At 41.8% G+C, this 12,231-nt stretch overlaps 2 protein-coding genes across 2 annotated transcripts; both read right to left on the reverse strand.

Moving 5' to 3' along the window:
• Positions 1-238: 238 nt before the first annotated feature.
• Positions 239-3,805, reverse strand: LOC139721002 (tubulin beta-4B chain-like). Its single transcript, XM_071632332.1, has 3 exons — positions 3,647-3,805; positions 1,350-1,685; positions 239-1,207 (listed from the first exon to the last, which is right to left on the reverse strand). Exons 1-3 carry the CDS (start codon positions 3,701-3,703, stop codon positions 239-241), a joined length of 1,362 nt encoding a protein of 453 aa, XP_071488433.1. The 5' UTR covers positions 3,704-3,805.
• A 4,025-nt stretch (positions 3,806-7,830) lies between these two features.
• LOC139720983 (tubulin beta-4B chain-like) lies at positions 7,831-10,233 on the reverse strand. The gene is made up of 3 exons (XM_071632314.1): positions 10,092-10,233; positions 9,156-9,491; positions 7,831-8,889 (listed from the first exon to the last, which is right to left on the reverse strand). The coding sequence occupies exons 1-3, from the start codon at positions 10,146-10,148 to the stop codon at positions 7,927-7,929; spliced, it is 1,356 nt and encodes a 451-aa protein (XP_071488415.1). The 5' UTR covers positions 10,149-10,233; the 3' UTR covers positions 7,831-7,926.
• Positions 10,234-12,231: the final 1,998 nt, after the last annotated feature.

Consider the following 12,231-nt stretch of genomic DNA (forward strand, 5'->3'; position numbering starts at 1 on the left):
ATACAGTTTCGTAAATTATGTAAATGATATGCTCGGCTTCACTTGTCTAGCTTCTTTCAACCAACTTTTCATCTTATCATCTTTGTGTGGAAATTTGAATCATTTAAATTGCCGAAGCTCTCCCATTTTATGATTGAGACAGAAAGCGCGAATGAATGAAGTAAGACACTATTAAATGCTCTTATAAACTTCTCGATGATTCCCCCGTCGTTCGTAACGTAGCAACCCTATAATACCCTTAAATGTTTGCTTGATATTGCTCGTCCTCTCCATCTTCCTCTTCCTCGTCCTCGAATTCTCCCTCTTCCTCGGCGGTGGCGTCCTGGTACTGCTGGTACTCGGACACCAAGTCGTTCATGTTGCTCTCAGCCTCAGTGAACTCCATCTCGTCCATGCCCTCTCCAGTGTACCAGTGGAGGAAAGCCTTTCGCCTGAACATGGCAGTGAACTGCTCAGAGATGCGCTTGAAGAGCTCCTGGATGGCGGTGCTGTTGCCAATGAAGGTGGCAGCCATCTTGAGACCACGTGGTGGGATGTCGCAGACGGCGGTCTTGACATTGTTGGGGATCCACTCGACGAAGTAGCTGCTGTTCTTGTTCTGGACGTTCAGCATCTGTTCGTCAACCTCCTTCATTGACATCCGGCCGCGGAAAACAGAAGCGACGGTTAGGTAGCGACCATGACGAGGGTCGCAGGCAGCCATCATGTTCTTTGCGTCGAACATCTGTTGTGTCAGCTCGGGAACGGTGAGGGCACGGTACTGCTGGCTACCTCGGCTGGTCAGAGGAGCGAAGCCTGGGATGAAGAAATGGAGGCGGGGGAAGGGAACCATGTTGACTGCCAGTTTCCGGAGATCAGCGTTGAGCTGTCCAGGGAACCTGAGGCAAGTAGTACTGCCACTCATAGTGGCAGATACCAGATGATTGAGGTCACCGTAGGTTGGTGTGGTGAGCTTGAGGGTCCTGAAGCAGATGTCGTAGAGGGCTTCGTTGTCGATGCAGAATGTCTCATCAGTGTTCTCGACCAGCTGGTGGACTGACAGGGTGGCGTTGTAAGGTTCAACTACAGTGTCTGAAACCTTCGGTGAGGGAACCACGCTGAATGTGGTCATGATGCGATCAGGGTATTCCTCTCGGATCTTGCTGATCAGCAGTGTGCCCATACCGGAACCAGTACCACCTCCAAGAGAGTGCGTTAGCTGGAAACCCTGTAAATGGCAATAGGTAAAAGCGCAAGTTTACTTATGAATACGTCGAACCAATGAAATTGTCATGTAGCAAGGTTAACAGAACGTTTTGAATCCAATTATTTCGTTAATCATGGATTGGTTTTGTTTTGTAGGCACTTACTTGAAGACAGTCGCAGCTCTCAGCTTCCTTTCTAACCACGTCCAGCACCGTGTCGACCAGCTCGGCTCCCTCCGTGTAGTGTCCCTTGGCCCAGTTGTTCCCTGCCCCACTCTGACCGAAGACGAAGTTGTCCGGTCTGAAAATCTGACCGAATGGTCCGGCTCGGACGGAGTCCATGGTGCCGGGCTCGAGGTCGACGAGCACCGCCCTGGGGACGTACTTGCCACCAGTGGCCTCATTGTAGTAGACGTTGATGCGCTCTAGCTGGAGGTCGGAGTCGCCATGGTAGGTTCCAGTTGGGTCAACTCCATGCTCGTCAGAAATCACCTCCCAGAACTTTCGAGAAATAGGAAAATTATGATAATAATTCATTGTTGGACATGATATTCGTTCTTCTTGTAATAGACCATGGATAAAAATTCTCACAAAATTAACGATCAATCCACCCAAATTTTCCTTTCGTAGCCCTTGTCAACACAACATTTCTAAGAAGTGCTGACCTTTTTCTTTCTGAAATTAGTGTTTACTTGCCTCTACTTTGTCGTGAAAATGTTTTTACATTTCTACATTTATATTCAAATATTTATAAAGGATTCCACAAAGCCACTCCACTACATATATGCAGTCCAGCTCTTGCCTTCAAGCTATGTGATGATGATCAGAACGACTGTCTGTAATTGAAACATTGAGAGCAGCGAAACTAACATTCAGTTTTATTATTCACCAATAAATTACAATGATGATCTTCCCTTAAATTCTATCCTTTCCACGTTTACGCTATACTTTTTGTTGCAATCACTTGACATGTAATCAACAGTTTGTATATATTTAGAGGCAGCACGATAGCAACTGTGAGGTCTGTAAACTGGCAGAGTAACCAAGGAAAATTTCAGACGGACTTAGATTCTTGGGCGGCAGCTGCGCGACTGAAATAACGATTTATTGTTTTCTTTATACTCTGCAAATTCATGAAAGAAAGGGCTGAATAAGCGCACACGTGAATAAGGACATTGAAGGAAGCTATATTTGAAAGCACCACGAGATGAGCGTGGCCTATATAGGATGAGCCTCCGTATTATCGGTTCATCGCGTGGCAAGTGTGCTTAAAACACCTGCTTTGAGCGGTATACCTCCGTATAATTCATTCAAACACTGTCATGTCTTGGTTATGCGAATAATAGACACAAATAAGCGACCGTCCATAATTCATATATACATTGACATAATATACTAATTGCATCCCTCCATCATAGCCACGATGGCCCTGAGATACAGACGTTTCCATCATGAAATATTGAATTACAATCACTAATGAAAGCATTCAAACACATTCACTAAATAATCATATTGTCCACGAGGAGACTACAAAAGACAAGATTTGCTTTTCAGCATGTCTCCTCCATTTCCTGCAACTTTACTTCAATTCGTTATCATCAGAACTTGAAGCGTATTATTGTTGATTTCACATTGTTTTTCTACGTTGCTACATTGTATTGATATTGTGTTATTATGTGCATGTAACCGTAAATGTTTTGTATTGTTGGAAATGAAATAAAACGAAATGAAATGAATGAATGAATGAATTCAAATTAGCAAAGCTACTACTTTTTAATTTATAAAGGGGGTGGTAGTAGTTTTGATGAGAAATTTTTCAAGCTGTCAAAATGCCCTTGACCTATAATTTCATAGAATTATCCCCATTTTTAAAAACAAAACAAAACAAAAACTCAGAACTTCACTCGAAATCAAAAGAAGACTTTTTTCTAAATCATTTGTTCAAAAATCGTCAAAATGCAGATGTCTAACTGTGTAATCCAAGTATCTTTCTCTACGATATTGTCATTTGTCGAACGACAATGTCAAGAAAACCACGCAGAGGATGAAAGAATAAACCCTCCTTTCGTTTCGCTTCTCTTAAACAGAGTATCTTGGAATGAATCCTCATTGCTAACACGAATTAAGGGTTTTTCTCTCTTTTTTTTCTGACTCAAAAATGTAGGAAAAAGTGGCAATACACGAAAGGTGTTCGTCATGCAAGTTTGGTCTAGCCAGTGAGTATCTCTTTGTGGTGTACAGTAGCTACGTGTATGAAATTGTCGAAAAAGAGCAGATCTTCCGCTAAACAAAACAAAACAAAAACCCCAGTATACGGTTTAACGTACAAATGAAGCGCATTACACGTGACTTGTAAAGTTCCAAATCTATAACTCAACAACACATTTTAGTAAGACTACAGTATAACAGGAAGTTGGCGCAAATGTGAAACAACTGTGAATTTCAGTCGTCACAGTGCTTACCTTTGACCCAATCTGGTTCCCGCATTGGCCGGTTTGGAGGTGGACAATTTCACGCATGTTGAGGAGCTATGGAAACACACCTATCAAAACGATGCACAATTTTTTAGGAAGAGCGAGATGATGTGTAGTCGGACCTCGAGAGAATCTTGAAGAGTAAATGACGGAGAAATTATTGCTGAGGTTATCTGTTAATCATCTACACAGACACACAGACTCACAGACATAAAAAATATATATTTTACAGACGAACACACATAAATTCAGGGATCAACGGAAACAAAAACCCAACTCTGACTTGTTATCATAGTATTTCGTGTGATAACTGGATGGTTGCTTGTCTCCTTGCTGGGCTGTATTCGCAGGCGATCCCTCAACCGAGGTGTGGCAGCTCATAATGACTGGGTCCGACACACACAACCGCAATGTTGATTAAGGTGGTTAAGCGTGTGAGAAACCACTAGCTTCGCTATGGCAACCACGTGATCACGTGAACAGTAATAATTAGAAGTCTGGTACCACTCCACATGTGGCGATATGCTGAGAAGCGCCATTTGGCAATGGTGCCTATATGTATGCGTTCATTGAATTTCATTGATTTTTCAACATGAGCTCCTCCCTGCGGCTTAATCACTTAAATTGCCTTTCCCTATCATAACACTTGAAAATATCGTAGTAATTGGTATAATCCACTCATATATTACTAATGCCACGCATTTATCATGTTTATCGCACAAGACGCAGTAAGGCAAGCACATTTGAAGATTGAAAACGCCGTTGATATTTCGCAATGACTCCGGATTTCTTTGGAATGAATGCCCCCTTTGTCAAAGTCATGCATGCATTTTTTAGCTCCCAGGCAAATATTATATAGGCCTACCTAGTATAAAATGTAATAGAAATACAGGGGCCGCGGAACGTTTGTAGTGTGTGTGTATGTGTGTGTGTGTGTGGGGGGGGGGGGTGTCCACGGTCAATATCCCCACTACCCTAATACCAAGACAAGAGGAATGAGGAGGGAACAGAATAGTTATGAAATTGCCATTAAAGAATAATGATGCAATTGCTGCAGTTGTGTCACAGGAATTATGGAATATTGACAATAGTTACTTAAAAAAAAACATCACATCATATTGGTCTTGGACGTTGATTTTAAAATAAATAAGACGTGTTCAGAACATAGGCCTAATATATTTTAACACGCTAAAAGGCCTGCTTAACAGGATGACATCATGGTTTTTCGATTCATTCCTTTCCGCCAATTTCCATTAGAAAGGGAAAATCAAGAGATGCCAAGATGTCATGTTAGTTTCGTTAGTTGTTCTCCTCCCATTAGTGACTGTGTGCTTAAGCAAGGGAACATATGAAAATTGGTCTATATCTCCACCATTAATTGCATTTACCCTTTCAGTTACTGACGAATATCGTTTGCAGTAGAAGTTCAAGTATCGGGCAGCGTGGGAGCAATCAAGGAGGGTGGTCTGAGAAATGCGTTGCTAAGGAGTATCCAGGGTAAACAAATCGCCCCCGTTAAAATGGCGCCCAAGCGGCTGAGGGACACATGCTTTTCAGAGCTCTGGGCATGCATGTCCTTGAATGGGAAAAAAAAGGTGCGGAACCTGGCTTCATATCCATTGCCTCTTCATTTTATAAAACCATTTATAATTCAGCAATATCACGACATAGAGAGGCTCCACATAATTGGCTGATAAGCTTGGATGAAGCTGCATGGTTGTCCGGTAATTGCTATACGGTTCCTACATAATGTGTTTGTGTGTGTGCATGCCTCGAGTATATGCGTGTATTTTTACCTTCAGATAACTTTTGCAAAGACACGGCATGAATCCGTTGCAAGCCATTTCAGTCTACATGAAGGAAATTCCATCAGGACGCGTGTTTTTCTTGTCCACAATGAACGCATACAGCGATAATATAAGTCCAATCAAGTAAAGGATTAATTATGACCGTCTATTAATTGTCCGGTAATCATCTACTTTGACACATAAGGAGTGTCTGAAATATTTCTGATTTGTATGAATATTAAGGCTTCAGCGAACTGCTTCGTTTTATCGGATTGAAAAGAAAAAGGCAATGTTGCAATTCTCTTCCTCAAGGTAGTTCTTGATACTCTTTTAATACTCAGACGAGGTATTTCCCACCCTCCTGATTGTTCTGACCAACTTGGTTTGATGTAAAAATCCAGAAGTAAAAACATCTGAGATGTAATACCTGCGGTGAAAAAAAAACCCCACCTAAATAACACGGGAAACTTTAAACCGTAAAAATGTCACTGGTAATAAAGATATCAGAATTTGAAACATCCAAGGTGAAAAAGAAGTGAGATAAAAATGTTAGAGGTAAAAGCAATAAATTGACAAATAAGGAAGAGGTAAATGCCACTGGTAAAAACTTCCGTGCTAAAATCAGAATCAATATTTTCAATTCAATTTCATATGATGAATTAACTAAATTTTCTAAAATTAACTAAAATTTCACCTCTGCCATATTGACATTTGTCATTCTTACCTTTTACATGCTTGCCCTGCGGCGGGACAACTTTTAAGCAAACATCCCCCCCCCACACACACACACACACCCACACACACCACCCCCCCCCCCCCGTGATATTTCTACCACTACTTGGTTTGTTTGCTTTTTTGTTTGTTTGTTTTGTTTTGTTTTGTTTTTTGCTTTTTTTTTCAATCTGGCATCTGCTCAACTCTACAGAGATACGGAAAGACTATTACCCACGTGAAGAGATGCCATGTTATAAGCGCCCTGGTCGCATGACGAGCACAGGCCGTTAAAGGGGATGGTAATAGTGCTGGCTGAGATGAGAATCTGCTTTTTGTGAGATGCTTCAAAACCTATTTATGAAACCAAAAAAAAAAAAACCACCAAAAACAAAAACATACAATTCTAAGAGAAATTGAAAGTTTATTAGATGAAAATTATTTTGAAATGGCTGAGATGTAAAAAAGAAACCCAGAGTAAAACAAAGCGATCCAAATAAAAAGTGGGTAATACCTTTTTTTCAGGATTGCTTTGTTTTGGATATTACAGCAATTTCAAGCCAATTTTCATCAAATAAACTTTGAATTCCTCTCAGAATTAATGTATATGCTCTTCCATATTTCATAGGGGTTTCTCATTATCACAAAAAAAAAATCATCAAGAAACACTGGAAACCTCAAAGTCTATCTCAACCGAAACTGTACCATCCCTTTAACATCGCCTACAGGGATTCACGTGAATATATCCAATATGTTCGCAGTTTCTCACTGATCCTTTTTCCTGGTTTTACTGCCATGATTCACATAGGAATGCATGAAGGTCAAATGTATGACAGTGATCATTACTGTAATTTGGAATATTGGACTCTGTAACGTGAATCGTCCACTACTGACGAGAAATGAATCATGTAATTTAATATATGCGTGGATATGCTCATCAAGTTTATTGAGGATATATGCCTACATCGCTTTCATTATCTGTTTTGTGTGTTCATTCCGTATCGTCCCTCCCCCTCTCTCTGTTCAAACACAGCCACATCCACACACGTACATAAACACATACACACCCACACATACTTTGTATGTCTCTCCCGCTCCCTCCCTCACTCACACACACACACACACACACACACACACACACACACACACACACTGTGAAATTCGAGGACAGGTTTACACTTATTATATGCTCAAAACAGCTTTATTCTTTAAGATGAATTTTTCTCTTATTTTATTGCGATTCATCCGTCAAGGCGGCATATATATTCAACTTAATCTGAGACGAAGAACTTACACGTCGTCACGTTTTAGTTATACAGGCTCATCTTCAGCAATTTACAAACACTTCATCATGTTCATTGTGTGCTCATGGTTATTCATTGAAGCTTTACTTTAATTGTTTGGTCCAGGACATAAAATATCGTTTTGAGCCTTCTGTGTGTATCCCGCAGTTCCATTCTATAATCATTGTGAATAAATACATTCGATGCTTCCTCGTCTCAAAGAGATTTGTTTCGATTGCACATGATTACTTCAACTAAACTAGATGGATGGTATTATTGTTTATCATGTTTTTTTTTTTCATTTCTTTTCGGTCGGTTTCACTCCTAGTTGATATGTATATTTTTGGCTATGTTTCCGAAAACATCTAGTCAAATCTGAATACTTATACTGGAGCAATGCTCTTTTTCTCGAGATTGACTGAAGATTGTGAAAAAGTCTTGATAGAAATCATAGGTTTCGTCAATGATTGAAAAGATCCAAGCAATCTTAGACCTCCTCCTGCTGCTGCATGTCGTCTTCCTCCTCCTCCTCGTCAAACTCGCCCTCTTCCTCAGCGGTGGCGTCCTGGTACTGCTGGTACTCGGACACCAAGTCGTTCATGTTGCTCTCAGCCTCAGTGAACTCCATCTCGTCCATGCCCTCACCGGTGTACCAGTGGAGGAAAGCCTTTCGTCGGAACATGGCAGTGAACTGCTCAGAGATGCGCTTGAAGAGTTCCTGAATAGCGGTGCTGTTGCCAATGAAGGTGGCAGCCATCTTAAGACCACGTGGTGGGATGTCGCAGACGGCGGTCTTGACGTTGTTGGGGATCCACTCGACGAAGTAGCTGCTGTTCTTGTTCTGGACGTTCAGCATCTGTTCGTCGACCTCCTTCATTGACATGCGACCACGGAACATCGCGGCAACTGTGAGGTAGCGGCCATGGCGAGGATCGCAGGCTGCCATCATGTTCTTAGCGTCGAACATCTGCTGCGTCAGCTCGGGAACGGTGAGAGCACGGTACTGCTGGCTTCCACGGCTGGTCAGAGGAGCGAAGCCTGGGATAAAGAAGTGGAGACGAGGGAAGGGAACCATGTTGACTGCCAACTTGCGGAGATCAGCGTTGAGCTGTCCAGGGAACCTGAGGCAGGTGGTAACACCACTCATGGTAGCAGACACCAGATGATTCAAGTCACCGTAGGTTGGTGTGGTGAGCTTGAGGGTCCTGAAGCAGATGTCGTAAAGGGCTTCGTTGTCGATACAGAATGTTTCGTCTGTGTTTTCGACAAGTTGGTGGATTGATAAAGTTGCATTGTACGGCTCAACAACAGTGTCTGAAACCTTCGGTGACGGAACAACGCTGAATGACGTCATGATGCGGTCTGGATATTCCTCCCGAATCTTGCTGATCAGCAGTGTGCCCATACCGGAACCAGTACCACCTCCAAGAGAGTGCGTTAGCTGAAAGCCCTGTATGAAGCGAGATAAGAAATACATTGTAATCACATTACCTTCCAGACCGTTGAACTCACATCTGGAGATGCTCATCATGCCCATGACACGATGAATGCAATGACATAAAATTGTGAGCAATATTTGCCGAGAACAGAAACTGGTGATTTAATTTTAACAACTGGTTCTAATCTAAAGATTCGTTACTTGAATTATGGTCGTGCGCAATGCGAAGAATTGGCCAACTATTGTATTACTGGCAGAGGAAATGCAGCTTAGGTTACCTGAAGGCAGTCACAGCTTTCCGATTCCTTCCTGACGACATCGAGCACGGAGTCGACCAGCTCGGCTCCCTCTGTGTAATGTCCCTTTGCCCAGTTGTTGCCTGCTCCACTCTGGCCGAAAGTAAAGTTGTCCGGTCTGAAGATCTGACCGAATGGTCCGGCTCGGACAGAGTCCATGGTGCCGGGTTCGAGGTCGACGAGCACTGCCCTTGGAACGTACTTGCCTCCCGAGGCCTCATTGTAGTAGACGTTGATGCGCTCTAACTGGAGGTCGGAGTCGCCATGGTAGGTTCCAGTCGGGTCGATGCCGTGCTCGTCAGAGATAACCTCCCAGAACTGTTAAAAGAATTTAAACATGTCAGGAGAAAGGATTAATAAACATATACCTAGTGCCTAAAAGGTTCATGAAATTGATCGCGTCGTATAGTGTGATTCAACTTTGAACAATAGGCAATACCGAGAAACGGTCACAGCACAAGAAATCATATAACTCTTGCACGAAATAAACTGGATAGGATTTTCAGCTCAATATTCGACCAAACGACAGATACATATTTCTGACCTTTTAGATTCAATGCGCTTAAAAGATGGACCTGACATGGGAGACACAAAGTCAAACCAGAAAACGAGAGTTTGAAGAAACACAAAACAAAAAGTTTTCTGCGACGTCCTTTAAGTCTCGTTATCTTATTTTGCAATATCTTATTCTGTGAATAATTTCCTTCGATATCATCTTTCCTTTAAATGATGATTAACTTTAGGAAATAACAATTTGGCAGAGTCATGCCATTCTCTCTCTCTCTCTCTCTTGCTTGTTTTGAATCTATATGATAAAAAGCATACTTAGCTGATATCACGCCATTAAAAGTGCAACGCTATAAAAAAAACCCAATAACTATATCTGAAAGAAAAAATAATAGATGGGGGACTTCTCACCTTTGCTCCAATCTGGTTGCCACACTGGCCGGCCTGGACATGCACAATTTCACGCATTTTGTCTACGCTGTTCTTTGTTCACGTCACCCACAGGAGAAAGACAGAAGTATGAGACGGAGATGACTTGTCTTCTACAGTCAACTCTGTGATAACCGGAAAGAATAATGAGACGTGGTGCTGGTAGACAATTGTGTATAATAGTCCGATGTTAGGTTGACTCGTGCGATACCGATACAAGGCGTGCCCCGTTGAGCACCAATCAGCAATGTGCGCAGGTGAGCATTACGGTTCCGGGATCGGCTCAAAATGTCGACATCGCGGCGATGTTTTCCTGTCAATATTACTTGACCAATAGTTTGCCACGCAGCGAAATTTTCTGTATGTTAACACGATTGTTACTAGAACGTACTATGATCAACACTTCATATTTTTGGAGGCCCCCTTATTCTAATTCTTCGAAAATACTAGGAATGCACGTAAGACCTTCCTATCAGTCCCAACAACCTTGACTGACTCAGTCTATCTCGTCAGTTAACCCAAAGTAAAAAAAAAAAATTGTAGAAAGTACACGCACATATTGTGTGGCAGTGATCACTTGCAGATTGTAGATGTTTGACCTTCTTCTGGTGGGACGTCGCCATGGACATTGCATTTTGCATAATTTTAGGCAAATTTGTCGTTCTAAGTAGGAGTTACCACTTGGCGATTTTAATCAGAAGAGATACAAGTGACTTACCCATGTAGTCACTTCCATTAACAGATCTTTTTACATGTGACGTGTGGGAGAGGCTGGTTTAAGGGGCCATAATGATTCATCGTTGCGTAAGTTGTAATGAATGACTATAATTCTGGATGTTCAACTATTGCTAACAAATCTGGGAACAAAGCTTGATACTCTTGGTATGTCTACAACCATCTGTCTTTCTGGTTTTTTTTTAAGATCATTTTAACAGTATTCTCTTTAGGTAGGGGTAAAATGTTTTGTAGCAGAGAGTGTTAACTGAAAAAAAAAATCTTAAGAAAATGGTCATGGGTTTGAATGCAATGTGTGACTCGTGAACATTTCATTAACGTGTGCTCTCCATTTGATCAGACGTCACATGACTACCATGTAATGCAAGGATTACAGTCATAGCAGAGTTTCTCAAAACAGCTCTGTTATTATCATCATTTTAATAGTTTCTTCTACCATTTCTATTATATTCATTATATAGAATACGTCTTAAAATGTTGTAGATACCAACATAAATTCGCTCATAGTTATTTAGGACGAACGATTTCATGTGCATCATAAAGCTGAATTACTGCTTTGATCATGTGGTTCTGAAGTGCCCTTTGACATTGTGTAATGAGCTCTTAAGGGTACAGGCACGAGGCAAACGACAGCATGAGAAAGGTGCGTGAAAGGGCCTTGGGTGTTGTGAGCAAATGACAAGTCCAATCGCATGAATGATTATGAATGTACTCCAATAATAACCCCAAGTTATCAATGGAGGATGGGTAAAAATGAAATTAGAAAAAACAAGAGAAAAGAATGTATCTTCCAAAATGTTCACTCAATCAATCTAGCACAAATGTTCCCTAATTAATTGCATAAGGACGGTTTTGCCAACTGTACCTAAAGCCATCCTTTATAGCCTTTGGTAACACGCCTGTGTGCAGCTGAAAATTCGACGAGTATTATGACACGACGTGTGGCAGACATGCAGAGCACACACTGCCTTTTTATATAGGAGCAAGGAGCTTCAAGAAGGTTTGAAGCTCCTTGATAGGAGGCACTCTCCTTTCGTTTTTCACCACAAGGTGCAAGTGGTGGCGTCCTGGTAGTAGTAAGAACTCAAATTGCACGCTTCCGTGGCCTCGCAAATGGTGTATGAAAAACCCATTGTGAGATTGCTGCGCTCATAGCATATTGCTCTTTTTTTTCTTCCCCAGTCCGGGGACCCCAGACCAAGTGTGACTACAACCTTGCTGTCTGAATAACACGAACCTTGAAAACGAGGCACTAAAGAGCCAGGGGCCTGTTTTACTAAGTTCTGAAGTCAGTTTGTTTTAACTGATCTCAGGGACAATCTGGGATAAATCAGTCCCAAGTTAGGAACTGTTTTACCACGTGTTTACTAAACCATTTGAGAACAAT

Source organism: Diadema antillarum, unplaced genomic scaffold (genome assembly GCF_040938485.1).
Source record: "Diadema antillarum isolate AM-2024a unplaced genomic scaffold, OU_Dant_1.0 scf00000136, whole genome shotgun sequence".
NCBI classification, from domain to species: domain Eukaryota; kingdom Metazoa; phylum Echinodermata; class Echinoidea; order Diadematoida; family Diadematidae; genus Diadema; species Diadema antillarum.